Source organism: Prunus dulcis, chromosome 1 (assembly GCF_902201215.1).
Source record: "Prunus dulcis chromosome 1, ALMONDv2, whole genome shotgun sequence".
Taxonomy (NCBI): Eukaryota; Viridiplantae; Streptophyta; class Magnoliopsida; order Rosales; family Rosaceae; genus Prunus; species Prunus dulcis.
Window position 1 is genome coordinate 23,945,523 of NC_047650.1, and position 18,159 is coordinate 23,963,681.

Genomic DNA, 18,159 nt, shown 5'->3' on the forward strand with positions numbered 1-18,159 from the left:
TATAAAGATTGGAATATACCCAGAGTCCCCAGCCAGGACATTCTGCAAGTTATTAATAATATTTTGAGTACTTTGAGTAATGCTAGTTTTAATTGCATCTATTTTCATCTATTCATTAATTTGCTTCATGCATTCTACAATCTCTGTGCTTACACATACTTCTGTCTTTATTCTATCTCTTCTTGGTTCTAAACCCCTTCTAGTATCAGAGCCGTAAGTGTTGAAGAGTTAATCTAAGTTTGCAACTCATCCAACACAAGTGGCTGGTTTAGGTTTTCTGAGTTGTAAGTTTTCAGTTTCTTCTCTGTCTACTTCTGGTCTTTCAGTCTACCTATCCTTCTCTCTCTTGGTATCCGAATCGTAAGACCCGTTCCAAACAGTAAGTCCCAGGGAGGCCTAAGCGGTAGTGGCATTAGTAAGAGGGTGAGAGAATTTTAGGTATCCTGTTATCCCATGGAGTCAGTCTTAGAAGTTTCTTTTCACTTTCTTCATTAGAAGTCCAACCCCAGAACCTTGAGAAAAAATGAGTCGCTTATTTAGAACTAATTCTTGCAATTCTAGCAGCTCTAGAGCCAATAGTTGTCTCCCAGAGATAGTTAACGAAGAATGAGTTGAGTATGACAATAGTAATAATAATTTAGATTATAAAGATTGGAATATACCCAGAGTCCCCAGCCAGGACATCTATAAGAAAAAATTGTCATTATCCAGTTTTAAGCCAACCACCTATGTCAAAACAGTCAAACAAGTCTATGCCTTGATTAAGAATCATGAGACCTGTCAATTGCTTAATCTTGAGTCAACAAGAAAACATAAAAATGATGGAAACAATTTCCTCCATATTGGTTTAGTCCAAGTTGTTGTCAAGCCATTAACTAGATTAGGGTTAAAGGCTTCAATCCTTCTCTGTTTGCGTGATGCTAGGTTTACTAATTTCAACGACAGTACGTTAGGAATTATTGAGTCTAATCTTGCTAATGGCCCTATTCACTTTGATTGCTATCCAGATTTTACAGTCAGCCTGAGTGATCCACACATATTGAAAACCCTCACTTTAAATATTAAAACAGCAGGCTATGAGGTCTTGCCGAGTTCCCAACCCTTAGCTTTAGTCTATCGAATCTATTATAAAGTCACAGGCACCAATATGAATTTTCAAGCCCTAAACAAGAGCCCAAAGAGTCAAACTTTATTAATCCAAAGCCATACGCTTGATGCTACTGTTAGAGTTCCCCACTCTATCAAATGGTCAGACGTTACCCTTCCTGCTAATTGGACCCTAACCACTGAGATCCCTCCAGTTCCCATCCAACGTAGTCTAAAAGATTTAGACTACTTACAACAATATTTAGATGGCAAGGTAAAAATTAATTTCGGTAATCAACCTCCACAAAAGTCGACAGTCCAGTTACAACAGTTACCCACACCTGGTCAATCCCAGACAGAGGCGGATCCATTAAGGCGCAAGGAGGTGCAGCTGCACCTCTCTTTGCCGAAAAAGCCATTGTAGGTGCTTCAAACTGCCCATTTGCTCAACTGGTGTACAGATTACTTTATTTCCATTTTCAACATTCAAGTAAATGTCTTTGTCCTTTTACTTTAATTTATTTTTATATTACTCTATTTACTTAAGTTTACAATGTAAATAAAGAAGTACCCTCCATTTGGATTCAAATAAAAATACTAGAAAATCAAATTCCTACCAAATTAAAATATGAAAAATCGGTTTTAGTGCAAAATACGATTCAGGCTAAAAATGATGGCTCATTAAGTCAATATATACTTCATACTAAAATCCCATAAAATCAAGTTTTCTTATTTGATTTGTAAGGAATAAAAGCCGCCAAAAATTATCTTGAGAAAATTATTATTCCGAAAAACCATTTTTCATACTTAATCAATTTTGCACCTCCGCTAAAAAATTTATGAGTCCGCCACTGATCCCAGAGACATGTTCCTGCAAGGCATTCCTTTGCAGCTTCTTCCTCTACCCTATAATGAGACCTAGAGTTAGAGAAAGTTTTAACTGATTTAAAATTAGAATCACTAAGAAAAACTTCCCAAGTTACCCATCCTATTTATAGAAAAACCCCAATACAGGAAGACACTAAATCTGAGGCACCTGATTCACTACTCAATCTGATTTCATAGGTAATCAGTTAAGAACCCTAAATAAAAAATTTATAATTGATTGGACAAGATTAGAAAATCATTTGCATGCCCCTGAGAATCAAGCTAGAAGAGATTTTATGATTCAGTTATCCCTGATAAACTGCTTTTAGTTATTTCTGCTAGTGTGAGATTTCTTGGGTTTAATATCTGCCAATCACATATTAGTCCCATAGATCGAGTTATCCAGTTTGCTGATAAGTTTCCTGATCAAATCCTAGACAAAAGTCAACTCCAGAGATTTCTAGGATCTCTAAATTATGTTTTTGATTTCTATAAGAATTTGAGAAAACAATGTAAGCCTTTATTTGATCGCCACCACCTTGGTCCTCTATTCATACTGATATAGTCAAACAAATCAAAGCTTATATTAAGACACTTTCATGTCTTGGTATCCCTTTTGCTGATTCATTCAAGATAGTTGAAACTGATGCCTCTAACATTGGTTATGGATGTATCCTCAAACAAAGAGTCAATTCTAGTCAAACTGAGCAAATCATTCGATTCCATTCTGGTACTTGGTCACAGTCTCAAAATAATTATAGTACTATTAAGAAAGATATATTATCTATTGTATTATGCATTAATAAATTTCAGTATGATTTATTAAATCAAAATTTTTTAATCTGACTTGATTGTAAGTCTACTAAGCATGTATTAGAAAAAGATGTTCAAAATATTGCATCCAAACAAATATTTGCACGTTGGCAAGCTATTTTGAGTATCTTTGATTTTGATATTGAGTATTTGGGAGGAAGTGAGAATTATGTCCCTGATTTTCTTACTAGAGAAGTCCTGTAGGGAAAGCAATGGCAGAAAGAAGAAAAGAAAAAGACAAGCAAAAAGCCAAATTGGTCAAACTAGTCAACCCAGTCATCCCCAGTCACCCCGAGTCCTCCCTCCATCAATGAGTCAAGCTAAACATGAGTCATCTTCCCAGATCGTCCATTTCCCGGGATGTTCTCCTATCCAAATTAGTAACAGATTTGCCAACCTAGGAGCCCCAGTCGGCCAAGTTCGTCCCAGTTTTCAGTCTACCCTCATATCTAGTCACGATCCTTTCTAGGATATTGCACCGTCTAATCTTCCAGTTGCCTCCTACCATAAGACATCCCCATACATGATCAAGAGTAATAGTCACCTGTTCATAATTGAGTCCAAATACAATTTCATTGCCAAATCCTACTTTCCACCAAATAGTCACTTCATTCCCCCAGCACCATTCAAAAATTTAAAGTTTTATAGAGACATCCTTCATGAGACCCAATCAATCACAATTAAGCCAATCAAAGACATAGATAATTCCCATATCATCCTCTATCATTCCATCTACATCCATCAAATTATCGATGAGAATGAATGGAGCAGTCACCCATATGATCTCAAAGTTCTTTGGTCAGAACTTCAATACAGTTATTATGATTATATCGAAGCATGGTATTCTATCTTGCTTCACCAAACAGTGGATTTTAGTCATTCATGGTTCCTCAATTTTGACAGCAAATTTAAGAGTCATTTCCCCTACTAGTTCAATCACTGGTGGGAAAAACATGGTCTAGTCATTAATCTATTTCCTCTTCCAATGCAAGATTTAGTCAATTATTTCACTAATAAAAATAAGTTTAAGAAGTCTGAGTTGTTCTTCCCAAATCTTCTCCCTTTTTTTGCTAAGTACAAAGTCCTTTGTATCCTCAAATGGTCTTACCAAGTTAATTGGGAAACCAGAGTCTTATCCCATCAATTTTCAATCAAATGGTGGGATAAATTTAAACTTGAGCGTGTTGCAGATTATGTTTATGCTGATTTTCCTCCAGTCAGGAATCCTCAGCTAGAGAAAAAGACATCCCCTGCTCTTCTTTCCCAATCGAGGGAAAATCTGAGTCCAAGTTGCAGGAAATTGCTCGTCAGTTAATGTTGCAAGCTTCACAAATGAATGAAGATGATGATAGTGATGCCACTCCCAAGTCACAATCATCTACCAGTCAACCAAAGTCATCCAGTCAAAAAACTCCAGCCCCGAAAATGCGGTGGAGTGATTACCCTCCTTATGATCAAATCCATGGTCAAGACCCCTATGATTTTAGTCCTCTTGACCTCGGAGATGATTAAATTTGCCCAACATCATGAGCCCTGAGATAGGCAAAGCATTCGGAATCTTGGACCCGTACTTCAACGGTCTGATAGCCCGTGCTTCTTTAGTCAGATTCCCCGACAAAGTAAAAGTTATAGCACTCAGTAAAAGCAAAAGCTTTCACGTGCTTCTACAGTCACTTTCTAGAGCATCCAAAGTTGCCAGCTCATCAATAGTTATCAGAGTTCACTTTATTTGCTTATTTAAGAAGGCCTCAGCTTCAGTTATCAACATAATGTAATTTAGTACACTATAATTTTCTCAATTTCAAAGTTCTATAAGTACCAATGCTCTGAAGAACTCAGTAGTGAAACTAGGATCTTTGAAAGTGTTTTGCATTCTGCAAGTTATTAATAGTATTTTGAGTATTTTGAGTAATGCCATTTTTAATTGCATCTATTTTCATATATTCGTTAATTTGCTTCATGCATTCTACAATCTCTGTGCTTACACATACTTTTGTTTTTATTCTATCTCTTCCTGGTTCTAGAGCCCTTCTGGTATCACAACCGTAAGTGTTGAAGAGTTAATCTAAGTTTGCAACTCATCCAACCCAAGTGGCTGATTTAGGTTTTTTGAGTTGTAAGTTTTCAATTTCTTCTCTGTCTACTTATGGTCTTTCAGTCTACCTGTCCTTCTCTCTCTTGGTGTCCGAATCGTAAGACCCATAACAAACAGTAAGTCACAAGGAGGCCTGAGAGGTATGGCATTAGTAGGAGGGCGAGAGAATTTTACGTATCCTGTTATCCCATGGAGTCAGTCTTAGAAGTTTCTATTCACTTTCTTCATTAGAAGTCCAACCCCAGAACCTTGAGAAAAAATGAGTCGCTTATTTAGAACTAATTCTTGCAATTCTAGCAGCTCTAGAGCTAATAGTTGTCTCCCAAAGATAGTTAATGAAGAACAAGTTGAGTATGACAATAGTAATAATAATTTAGATAATAAAGATTGGAATATACCTAGAGTCCCCAGTCAGGACATCTATAAGAAAAAATTGTCATTATCCAGTTTTAAGTCAACCACCCATGTCAAAATAGTCGAACAAGTCTATGCCTTGAGTAAGAATCATGAGACCTGTCAGTTGCTTAATCTTGAGTCAATAAGAAAACATAAAAATGATGGAAACAATTTCCTCCATATTGGTCTAGTCCAAGTTGTTGTCAAGCCATTAACCAGATTAGGGTTAAAGGCTTCAATCCTTCTCTGTTTGTGTGATGCTAGGTTTACTAATTTCAACGACGGTACGTTAGGAATTATTGAGTCTAGTCTTGCTAATGGCCCTATTCACTTTGATTGCTATCCAGATTTTACAGTCAGCCTGAGTGATCCACACATATTGAAAACCCTTACTTTAAATATTAAAACAGAAGGCTATGAGGTCTTGTCGGGTTCCCAACCCTTAGCTTTAGTCTATCGAATCTACTATAAAGTCACAGGCACCAATATGAATTTTCAAGCCCTAAACAAGAGCCCAAAGAGTCAAACTTTATTAATCCAAAGCCATACGCCTGATGCTATTGTTAGAGTTCCCCATTCTATCAAATGGTCAGACGTTACCCTTCCTGCTGGTTGGACCCTAACCACTGAGATCCCTCCAGTTCCCATCCAGTGTAGTCTAAACGATTTAGACTACATACAACAATATTTAGATGGCACGGTAAAAATTAATTTTGGTAATCAACCTCCACAAAAGTCAACAGTCCAATTACAACAGTTACCCACACATGGTCAATCCCAGAGACATGTTCCTGTAAGGCATTCCTTTGCAACTTCTTCCTCTACCCTAGAACGAGACCTAGAGTTAGAGAAAGCTTTAATTGATTTAAAATTAGAATCACTAAGAAAAACTTCCCAAGTTACCCATCCTGTTTATGGAAAAACCCCATTATAGGAAGACACTAAATTTGAGTCCCTTGATTCACCTACTCAATCTGATTTCATAGGTAATCAGTTAAGAACCCTAAATAAAAAATTTATAATTGATTGGACAGGATTAGAAAATCATTTGCATGCCCCTGAGAATCAAGCTAGAAGAGATTTTATGATTCAGTTATCCCTGATAGAGTCAAAATACAACAAATTTTTAATAATTGGAAAGAATACATGCGCACTGCTAAAGTTGAAATATATTATCTTGATTTTGTAGAAAGCCGACATTTGCCTAATGAGTTAAAAACTTTAACCTAAGAAAAATGGGAAAAAGTATATCACACTGAGATCCTTGCCAGTTTTCCACCTGTAGAAACAATAATCATAAAGCATCAGAAATCCAAAATAGTTGCCAGTCCCTTTAAGATCCCTGATCCAGAGAATAAAATGATAGTTGAGCAAAATAATTACACCAACCAAAGTTTAGTTGTCATAGGTAAGCAATTAGACAAGATAGAGACAAAAGTTGACAGATTATTGTCTAAAGAACTCACACCTAGGCAACATGAGAAACCCTTAGTCACTTTTCAGGATTTAAAATCAAGTCCAACTTTTAAGACAAAAGAAACAATGACAAAAATTGAGAAGATGCTAGAGGAATTAACGCCAGTCAAAAGAAAAGATAAAGAAAAGGTTGAAACAAGCGTTAAAGTCTTAGGATCCTCTGAATCACCATTTGCTTTCCATAACTCCTCTGAGTCTGAATCAATTGCCAGTATTGAAACAGAAACTAGTAATATTTCTAAAATTGAAAATGCATTTAAAAATCTTGAGCTAGAAAATGATCCCCAAGTCCAACGATTAACAAACAAAGTCAGCCCTACTAGTCTCACAAAAAATTGGTATCCTAAGCCAACACCTCTGGATATACAATTTGAAGAACGAAACACACAGAGTTAGTTTTCAGTCAGTTTTTAGTTTCTTCAAATAAGTTATATGAATGAAACATTGATAGTCTTTCTGAGCAAGAAATCCTTAATAAGCTTCAACATATGTCCATAGTCACCAATAGTTACATCACCAACCACAGTTTCAGACAGTCTGAAATTGTTCCCTTGTTAGAAACTGGTTTCACCGGAACTCTTCGTTCTTTGTGAGATAAACATTTAACCCATGAGTCTAAGCAACAAATAATTCATGCAGTCAAACTAAACGATGAAGGTCTTCCTATTTTCGATGAACAAATAGGTCAATGCATTGAAGATGGAGTCAACACCTTACTATACACAATAATTGATCACTTCATTGGAACACCTAGTAATACTACTGCCAGAATTCATGATCAATTAGTAATCTAAGATGCCCTAAGTTATCTGATTTTATGTGGTATAAAGATGTGTTTATTTCCAGAGTCATGATTAGAGATGATAGTAATCAGTCATTTTGGAAAGAAAAATTTGTTAATGGTCTTCCTAATTTATTCGCCCATAAGATCCGATCAACCCTTAGTAATGAACAAGGACATATAGATTGGGATCATCTCACATACGGTAATATAATTAGCACCATTAACCAAGTCGGTATGAGAATGTGTGTTGATATGAAAATTAGTAAATAAATCCAGTATGAAAGAAATTCTGCTAAATATGAGTTAGGTAATTTCTGCGAACAGTATGGTCTAATGTCTATTTCCCCATCTAGAAAGAATAAGTCCAGTCACTACAACCGATAGTTTAGTAAACGTTGCCATTATTCACGCAGAAGACAGTTATTCCAACATAATAATGTGGATAAATAATTTTATGGTAAAAAGAAATTCTTCCCTAAGAAAAATTGGAAAAAGAGTCACGGCAAAGATAAGAAAAATTACTTATATATATATATATATATATATATATCCTATAGCTGCACGGCAATACAAGTTTTTTTTCAAATTTTTTAAGAAATAGTATAGTCGTGCGGCTATACTCATTTTTCATTGTGTTTTTTAAAAATAGTATAGCCGCCCGGCTATACTGTTTAAAAAGGAAATTTAATCTAGAAATTTTGTCGGCATAGACGAGTCTGACGAACTTTCGGGAGAGGTTTTTTTTTTTTTTAAGTTTTAAAAATATAAAATTAGTTTCTTTACTCTTTTTTTTTGGCATTCTTCTTTAATTTAATATATGTAACTAAGTAATATCTTAGTCTTTTTTAATTACTTTAATTAGTAATTATATTTGAATTATTATTTAATATAAAAAATTAAAGAAAAAGTCCACAAAATAATTAATTTTTATTTATTAAGTCTTTTGTGAAATTATTTGGGTGTCTTAATTAAATTTCTCCATAGCCCAAGAGCCATATCCATTACTATTAGGCCATTACTAGAATATCTATTGTCCTTTTTTGATTTTTTACTTTTCCGGAGTTATTACGTATTTCTCATGTTTAATGCATGTATGTTTTACAAAGATTTCAATAAGACACACAAAATTTACGTATTATACACCTTATTCTCACATATTATTGAATAAAAATAATATATATTTAAAAAGGTAGCCGCATGGCTATACTCAGTTTTTTCCTAATTGTTTTTAAAAATAGTATAGCCGTCCGGTTAGACTCCTTTTATCTAAATTTTTTAAAAAAATAGTATAGTCGCACGGCTTTACTTGTTTGACACGTGGCGCATAGGCGCTGGGCGAGTCTTTTTATATATAAACTAATTTTGTATTTTTTTTTTTTTAAAAAAAAAAACTCTACCGATGAAACTTCGTCGGCACAGGACTATGCCGGTGAAATGTTGCATATTAAAATATTTTTTTTAAAGCCACACGACTATACTATTTATATAACTGGCTGTGGCCTTTGTAAACGAGGGGAGGTAGACATAGCAAATGAGCATCTTCAAGAGATATGCAAGAAGGGCCTTCAACTTTATGTCGTCTTTACTTACAACTCAATTGTAAATGGCCTTTGTAAATCAGGAAATATAGCTCAGGCTGAAAAATTGATGGAACAAATGCAGGTTGCTGGTCCTCTGACACCAGTTGTGATCTATTTATTCATTGGTCAATATGGACATGTAACTAGCATATATGTATTATGTATACTGAATCCAACCGAGATCTGGTTGCTGCAGTTCGTCGGGCAGGGGAACTTAGTCATCCCGTGGTAACTAATAACTATTGAAACTTGCTATTTCCCAGGAGTTATGCTAATGCCTGGTTGTGATTTAACAGTTTTGCAATGTCCTAGTCTTGGATTTTTGATAATAAATTGCATGTGTTCATGTTTCTAGTGTGCTGGTTGACGACGATGGAATCTTCTAGTTGCACCTTGGTTGACAAAATCAGACTCATCACCTTTATAGATTTTTAACTTTTTTCAATAAGGATTTGGTGCTTCAGTAACTTGTCAATTATATTTGACTATTAATACGGAAATGCCACAAGGTTAAAGGTGTCAAACGGTTCGGGTCGTGTATTTAAAATTGGCCCATTTAATAAACGAGCTTTGTAGGGTCCGTCCATTTATGAAAATCATCAATCCAGCCCCTAGCCCATGCTTGTGCTGGGCCACTAAACGGGCCGAAATGGGTCCACTTCAAATTTGACTTATGTTTTACAATTTTTTTACAGCTTCATTTAAATCTTTTTACAATCATATATATACTAACAAGATTTATTATTGGTTGAAAAAGGAGACCAATAAATTTATTTAAAATATATTTAAATAGAAAATGACTAAATTATTGTTTGGACTTTAAAAATTGAAACTTGAAAAACAAAATCATTATTTTATATATAAAGAAAATATTAAATTTTAATCTATATATATAAAGCAAAAGGTAGAGAATGATGAAACATTCAAAATATCAGTAAATTCCCTTGGTTAATGCAAAAATTTAGAATTGAAATTATTAATTAAATGAGGATAAGATGATAAATTCACACTTTTTTATATTTTAAAAAATAAAAATAAAAATATATAATGGATTCCTATTTTTATGAAACACAACTACCCATTATTTTTTTTAATTTAAAAAAACAAAAAACAATTGGCACACTCTGGGCTAATATATATTATTATAGAAAAGAAATAGACTTAAATTTAAGATATAAATGTGATAATATTATATATTATTTGTTCTCTAAAATAAATGTAATTTAATAATGGGCTTTAAATAGGCCAGCCCGTTGGGTTTCAACCCAGCTTTGGGCCTAATTGATATTAATTATATGCATTTGAGTGGGCAATCAATTTTTACTATATTTAAATATAATTATGTGCATGTGAGAATTGGGTGATTTGACTATTATTCTCGTTTGATGTTATCAATAGATGAATGAACCCCTAATCTTATTTCATCAACTATGAATTATGAAATTGTTCATTATGAGGGTCTAATTGCAATATTTATTTCATTTTCCTGGGCCTTCATTTTCTATTTTGAGCTAGCATAACTAAATGTGCACTACATCATACCAATAACATGTTTTTTTTTTTTTCTTCGAAGTCAAAAGAATAAAATGTTCTTCTGAGTGCTCATAATGCTCAAGCTTCTTTGTTAAAACCATGGTCCCCCTAAATTAGGTTTGGAAAAATTCAATCTTCGGTCTAAGCTTATGTGAGTTTTAGTCGCTGTTAATATGAATTTTCACATCAAATAATTTCACTTTACTTTGGCCGGGTGCAGCTGTCTTGGCAGAGTTGGAGTGTTAAGTGTATGAGCAGAGAAGAAGATAGAAATAGAGGAGCGCTTGCATCCCAGAAATTCAACAAGTGAAGCTTATTTGGGGCATTGCCAGGAAAAATATTGCAATAGAACCGCTTCAAGGGCCAACTTAAGGAAGACCAATAGCAATAGCCAGCCACCGATGAGTGGTTCTTGTTTGACTGAATCAATAGAAAGTTTATGCATATATATCAGCTACTTGGATCAGAATGAAACAAACGACGCAAACATATAAAATTGCAATAGAACCGCTTCAAGGGCCAACGTAAGACCAAGAGCCAGCCACCGATGAGTTATGCTTAAATATTGGCATCTATATCTTCATTTAATGAGATTGATAACTTTTGTAGAGTGTCAGCTGACTCGCACCAACCACAAGCACAACACAGTATGTATTTTTATTAATTCACTTATTAAAATATGAATGGACAATAAGGTCATAAATAAATTTACGTGTTATAAATTGATAACATTGCGTGACGAGTACACATTGACATTGAGTTTGATGTATCACGGTTCTCATGCTTGTGAGACCAAATGATGAAGCTGTATGAACTGAACTTAAAAATGGAACTTTGATTGTATATTGATTGTGAATTGGTAAATGAGACATGTTGGTTTTGGATGACTCATTCGCTTATCAGTCTGTCGCATTTTCTTGTAGTGGTTTCCGTCCATGAGAGGCATTGCTGCTCCTCAGGGAGAGGAGGCGAAGAAGGCGGCAATCAAGCAAGTGGCCCGGTGCTGTTGGAGGAAGCGTTTGAGAAGACTAGCAAAGGAAAGGACTTTTTCAGTGGAGACAAAATTGGGTATCTTGACATTGCATTTGGGTGCTTCTTGGGGTGGCTAAGAGTGACAGAGAAGATGAATGGCGTCAAACTGCTGGACGAAACAAGGACACCAGGGCTGCCCAAAGTTTGATGGTTGTTGTCTGTCATGGAACAGATCCAAACTTCCCTACAAACGTTCTGTAAATCTAAATAAAAAAGAAAACAATAAGGAAAACTTACCTATATCAAGAATATCACAATGAACAATTAATTTGAAGTAGATTACAGTGGTATTCCTTTACATGAAAGTTATTCTGAAAAACAAGGCCTCCAATGAATTTTCCATGCTAAAATGTTAACAAATTTAAGTGAACTTTGTAAAGGTTACTTTCGACTTTGGACAATGTTAAGAGTCAAAAAATATGAATTGACGTAATACTTTAATTTTGCGGCCTACCCTTCAAACATGCATCCACCAGTGCACCTAACTATGTCGTTACACGCATTGACACCAAACTCACCACAGCCACTTTTCTAATCCATACTTACTTAACAATCCATGGTTGTTTCTCTTGTTTAATTCATCCCACCACGCTCACTAAACACAAAAACTCAGTGTTCGATTAAAAGCTTCGAGTTTGAGTTGTGAGAGATTGATCGATCATCATGGCCATCACCAAGAGCGACGTGAAGGTCCTGGGAATGTGGCCGAGCCCATTTGTGATGAGGGCTCGCATCTCTCTTAACCTCAAATCTGTCGACTACGAGTTTCTTCAAGAGACATTTGGATCGAAAAGCCAGCTTCTCCTCCAATCCAATCCAGTCCATAAGAAAGTTCCGGTTCTCATTCACAGTGACAAACCCATATGTGAATCTCTTGTCATCGTTGAGTACATTGATGAGGTTTGGGCCTCCGGCCCATCTATCCTCCCTTCCGACCCTTATGATCGCGCCACAGCACGATTTTGGGCTGCCTATGTTAGTGAGAAGGTAAATTAGCTATTCTATAGGAAGCACTTGTACTTATTAGCGTTTTGAAAAAAATATTGTTACAATGGTTTTTACTAATTAATGTAATGTTTCTTGGTTTAAATGTGGGCGGCAGTGGTACCCATCATTGAAAGGCATAGGTGCAGCTCAAGAAGAGGAGGCAAAGAAGGCAGCAGTGGAGCAAGTGGAAGAAGGGCTGGCCTTGCTGGAGGAAGCATATGAAAAGTCCAGCAAAGGAAAGGACTTTTTTGGTGGAGATGAGATTGGGTACCTTGACATTGCGTTTGGGTGCTTCTTGGGGTGGCTCAGAGTCATAGAGAAACTGAATGGGGTCAAGCTGCTGGACCAAACAAAGACACCAGGGCTGGTCAATTGGGCTGACAAATTTTGTGCACATACTGCTGTGAAAGATGTCATGCCTGAGACTGATAAGCTTGCTGAGATTGCTAAGATTCTTGCGGCCAAATTGAGAGAGGCAGCTGCCCCTCCCAAGTAATTACCAATTCCGAGGATAAATAACTTACTGTAGCCTTGCCCTATTTTATGTTCTGAATGTTACACAGAGAACATATTTATCCTTATTTTTGTTTTTATTTTTATCTTTTAATAACCATTGTCAATTGATACTTTGTACTTTTGAGCATTGTGAGGACCTTATATATGATCCTTAGGTAAGGCACTATCTTTTAACCGTTAAATTAGATTGGTCAACCGTTAGATTAAATTGGTTAACATGATCCAACGATTAAGATATAAGACTTTATTTAAAGGTCGACCCTCATTAAAGTGAACTTAACTTTTGAATTACAAATTACAATTGGGCTCAAGGCCCAAAACTACCAACTTGAACCTTGTTTAGGCCTAAAACTGCACTTACAACCAGTCCATTTCAAAGCAAAATTACATTAACCATTTTTTCACTTAAAAACAGAAAACAAAAACGAAATCATATTTACAGATCATGAATTATGCACAGGCGACGTGGGCTTCGCTGTTGTGTCCACGGTGATTGAAAAGTATCAGATCCAAATGTTATGTCCCTACCTTACTCGAACCGCATAAGGCATCTGACAACAGAGAAAAAAGATTAGGCGCCGATGCTAACATTAGACTATCCACCAAACCAACGGCGACAATTGACAAAGACCTTCGTCATATTTTATGTTATGATCATCCATTTGCAAATTTTACAGCAAAAAAACTAAAACCCAGTTTCCGTTGAAGTCACCGCCATTGTTTTGGCTAAGAAAAACACTGTTTTTTTAAGCAACAAGCTACTGATTCAAAGAGGTGAGTAGATTTTGCTCATTAAAAAAGAAAAAAGAAAAAAAAAGAGGTGAGTAGAGCTAGGAAATGGAGGGAGGAGTGAAAGTTGACAAATGGGGCTACGAGGTGAGGACCTCTTCAGACGCTTGCATATCTGCCATCGACGATTTCTATGACCAGGCATGTCTTAATCTCCTTTCTTTTTACTCAATTTTTCTGTTTCTATTGGTTTGGTATGTCAAAAGTTGAGATGGGTACTGGGATTTTTGGTGAATGAGTGAAGGTGTTGAGTTATGGGAGACATAGGTCGGTGATATTGGAGGCACCGTCACATGACAAGGACTGCGTGCTTGCTAACATCTTGGCTGCCCATTTTCTCTGCTCCTCTGATCCTTCTCGAGCTCCTTCTCATCTCCAAGCCGCCAAGTCTCGGCTGGTAAGCTTGTTTGAAGTTGAGCAATTTGACATCTTTTGTTAATTAACCTTGGAGAGGTGTAATGGGAAATTTGTTATGCACAGGAACAAGCTACTCAATACGAGAAAGCAGTTTTCGACGCTGTCAATTGTTTGATTTCTGATAATAGAGATGATGATGTTGCTCTTGAGTTGCATTCTAAGGCGGGCCACTACCCACCCTCTTTATTAGTGGGGATTTTCCTTACTTGATGTGCATACCTATTTACTTGGTTTCCTACCACAGCTTTTAAATTGTACTTTCTCCACAATTTTCATACTCCATGTTAACTATTTGGTCAGTCATGCTGTTATTCATTGCAGATGATCCAGAAATGTACTTGCCCACCTTTAGTTTGGTTCTACTTATCTGTATAAATATTTCGGATCATTGCCTCAAACTATAAACTTTTTTCACTTCAATGCCAATTTAGTTTTTTTACAGATTGCTCAATCACTTTCTTCATAAAACTCGCTGTGCCATAATGATTTAGACACATCTTCTCATATACAATTTCTCTTAATGAATTGCATAACCGATAGAAAAAATATAGAAAAAATATATATCATCCTGAACCCAAGACATGAAAAGCTGTTAATGAAGCGTAATCTTGCACAGTTGTTTTTGACAATGTTTTCAAATGCTTGTTTCCCCTTGTTCATCTATATAAATAAAGTGGAATGCTCCATAGGTGAATTTCTTATATTCCCGATTTTGGTACTAATGGTAAATAGTATAGGAGTAAATACTGTGCGGTTTAAATATTTCATATAAGCTTCAGTCTCCAGTACTTCAATATAAGTTTAGTCTTTTATTGTTCTATAGGCTTTGTTCATTAAATTTCATTTCGTTTATTTTTGCAGCTCTTGAAAAGTTTCCCTAAAGATTTGGTCTCTCTGAAAAGGGCCCAAGTGCTCTGCTTCTACATGGCTCGACCTGATCTGTCATTGGATCTTGTTCAACAGGTTCATTTCTATGTTGAGGATGTGTGAAGTTTATACATTCATTGAACATAGTGGAGAATACTTAATTTTTTTACCCACCATGTTTGCATGAATTATTGAGCAATTTCAATCAAAGGATAATAGTTTATGACTTAATAGAAACACACATTGTCTGGGGTTTTGAGCATTTTTAAGATATTAGTGGAACCTTTTCTGGGTGGGAATCCTTGTTTTGTTTTCTTGTTTGTCTTGTAACAATCTGCTAACAGGTTCTACCCAATAATGAACAAGAAAATTACATATATGGCATGCTTTCGTTTCCTTTATTGGAACTTGGCCGGATGACAGAAGCTGAGAAAGCTGCAAAAAAGGGATATGAGATCAACAAGCAAGACTGCTGGGTGCACCATAACGTGAGTTATAATTATCTAGTTTGCTTTATATCACTATCTGGTAGTTGTCACAAGAAGTTTCTAATGCTTAAGTTCTTGACTCATTGTCGTAATTCATGTGTCCTTAATTTGTTATGCAGTTGTGCCATGTTCTTCAGTATGATTGCCGTTTTAAAGAAGCAGTAGAGTTTATGAAAGAGTGCTCATCCTCATGGGATTCTTGTTCATCATTTATGTACGCAAATTGAATTTATTCAAATTTAAACATTTTTTTCTCTTCACTTGATATTTAGATGCTATGAAGTGTTACGATTATCAGGGTCACACACAATTGGTGGCATGTAGCTCTTTGTTATTTAGAAGGCCATTCTCCAATCCAAACAGTCCTAAATGTATATGACCATTGTATCTGGAAGGAGTTGGAGAAACCTGATGCTGCATCTCCAGAGGTTTATTTCAAGTATTTTTGACATGACCAGCTCTTTTGCATCTTTCATTCCTAACTTCTTGTTCAATTAGGTGTACTTGAATGCCCTTGGGTTGTTGTTACGCGTGCATGTCCGGGGTGAAATAGATGCCTTTGAGGACCGTTTGAAGACCCTAGCAAATTGCGTGACAGATCAAGTAAGTTACAGAACATGACCCCTATTCCCTACCAATCTTACGTGTAATATGATTTCCTAATGCCTCTGTAATTGAGATTCCTAGAAATCTGCTATTTGAGGGGATGTTTAAACCTCAGTTTCTGTTCAATTTTCGCAAGAAGTGTGCTCGTTTTGTAGCAAAGAATAGAAGGTCTGAGAATTACGAAATACGCCTGTATAATAAAGATGGCCGGTATAATGTGTCAAGGGTGAATATTTATTACTTTTCCGGTTCATAGATTTGGAAAAAGAATATATATGAACTTGTAGCTATTATCCCAATGCTAGCTCTCTAGGTTATGCATGCTTCATGTGCTGTTAATTATTGTCTCTCTATTAATCTAGTTCTGTTGTCTGAATGTGCTCCACTTTGTTCAGGCCAACTGGTATTTAGAGTGGCATCTTGACGTGTTAATTTTATGGGCCTTGGCTAATACTGGTGAGATTTCAAAGGCAGAAGATTTGCTCAAGGGCTTGACGTCCAGGTTAAAGGATCCTTCCACTCTCAACCACACTCTTAATGTTATCTGGCAATGTATTGATTGCTAGTCTGTTCCTCATGTAGGATTGCTAAGATGAAGAAGAAGAAGCAACAGCTAATGCAGAGACCAATACAGGTTTATTCTGATTGTGACCTCTTCAGTAATTTTTATATTGGAATCATTATTTATTCTTTGGTTCATTGTTTCTGCATTGCCTCTTCAAAGGGTACCTTTATATGTGCATTGGTCACATCACACTACCTACTGAATCTTCCTCATATGGGGACCCAGGCATTGAACTTTTTATGAGCACTAAGAAGTTGTGTTATTACTTTTACCCAGGACTTTTTGCTTAATACTGTCAACGAATAGAATGATTTAGAAACTATGATTGCTACAGTTCGGGTTGGCATTAGAGATAATAGGCATCATTTCATTGAAAAATAAAAGAGCCATGATTCTTACCACTTCAGAACATATTCTAGCACTTTCCTATTGAAGTTGGGGGCATCTTCACAATATCATTGTTATCAGCTTGCAGAAGCCTTGTACGAGTATGGGAGGGGTAATGAAAAACAAGCATTGGAATTGCTCGGTCCTGACTTCGATGCTGATGACTGCAAGGTATTAACATTAAGAATTGCTTGTCTTACTCTGGCCTATTTTCACATAGAGGAGCACTAAAGAATTTCTATCCACTTACTACAATGCAAGATGGTTGGAGCCTCAGGTGAACAGCTTGATATATTCAATGAAGTCTGGTACTGTATGTTGCTTAAAAATGGACAAGCCACAAAAGGTATGGTATATGCTACTCTTTTGCCATCAAACCTCCCAGTGGTTTTGTTTCTAACTTTGTGTCCGAATTCTAGCAATTGAAGTGATTGAGAAGCGGATCAAAACAAGAGAAGGGATCCCTTTCCTTTGGCGCCTGCTGGTATATATCTCTGCTATACTAGAAGATGTTTTTACTTAATAATTTTATATTTGAATACGAGCTCTAGGACCGTTCTCTGTTAGAACAGTTGCATTTAAAGGAATGTGTTTTGCTTGCAGGAGAGGGGCTATAAATTGACAGGCAGGGAGGAGGCTGCAATTGCGAGTGAGAAAGCCAAGCTTTTGGAGACTGCATATTTCCCATGACCAGTTAGATCACAGCCAACCAAATCAAGGTGTTGTACATGTAATGTAACAAATAAGGACACAAGCAAATTTCCACATCTTGTAACACGAACAAATATGTACATTTGATGTTCAAATAAAATCAGTCTATAGTTTCCTTAACTAGGAAACAATTTATGTTTTTCTCTTCTACATCAAAATTCAAA

The 18,159-nt window shown here is 35.9% G+C and overlaps 2 protein-coding genes across 7 annotated transcripts; both read left to right on the forward strand.

Annotated features, from left to right (window-relative positions):
- The first annotated feature begins 12,218 nt into the window (after window positions 1-12,218).
- On the forward strand, window positions 12,219-13,324 carry LOC117613854 (glutathione S-transferase U17-like). Its single transcript, XM_034342453.1, has 2 exons — window positions 12,219-12,649; window positions 12,765-13,324. Exons 1-2 carry the CDS (start codon window positions 12,326-12,328, stop codon window positions 13,143-13,145), a joined length of 705 nt encoding a protein of 234 aa, XP_034198344.1. The 5' UTR covers window positions 12,219-12,325; the 3' UTR covers window positions 13,146-13,324.
- Window positions 13,325-13,649: 325 nt separating this feature from the next.
- LOC117635389 (tetratricopeptide repeat protein 38) lies at window positions 13,650-18,136 on the forward strand. Of its 6 annotated transcripts, none has more exons than XR_004586892.1 (14): window positions 13,650-14,095; window positions 14,199-14,351; window positions 14,435-14,560; window positions 15,233-15,334; window positions 15,583-15,726; window positions 15,846-15,940; window positions 16,010-16,154; window positions 16,225-16,329; window positions 16,728-16,834; window positions 16,915-16,966; window positions 17,373-17,455; window positions 17,546-17,630; window positions 17,704-17,768; window positions 17,888-18,136. XR_004586892.1 is itself a non-coding variant. In XM_034369721.1 (14 exons), exons 1-14 carry the CDS (start codon window positions 14,003-14,005, stop codon window positions 17,972-17,974), a joined length of 1,449 nt encoding a protein of 482 aa, XP_034225612.1. In that variant the 5' UTR covers window positions 13,656-14,002; the 3' UTR covers window positions 17,975-18,136. The 6 variants fall into 6 exon arrangements, 5 of the variants coding, with proteins under 5 accessions (XP_034225612.1, XP_034225616.1, XP_034225620.1 ...); XM_034369721.1 differs by having other exon boundaries at window positions 13,656-14,095; window positions 17,366-17,455; XM_034369725.1 differs by having other exon boundaries at window positions 13,658-14,095; window positions 16,025-16,154; window positions 17,366-17,455.
- The last annotated feature ends 23 nt before the right edge of the window (window positions 18,137-18,159 follow it).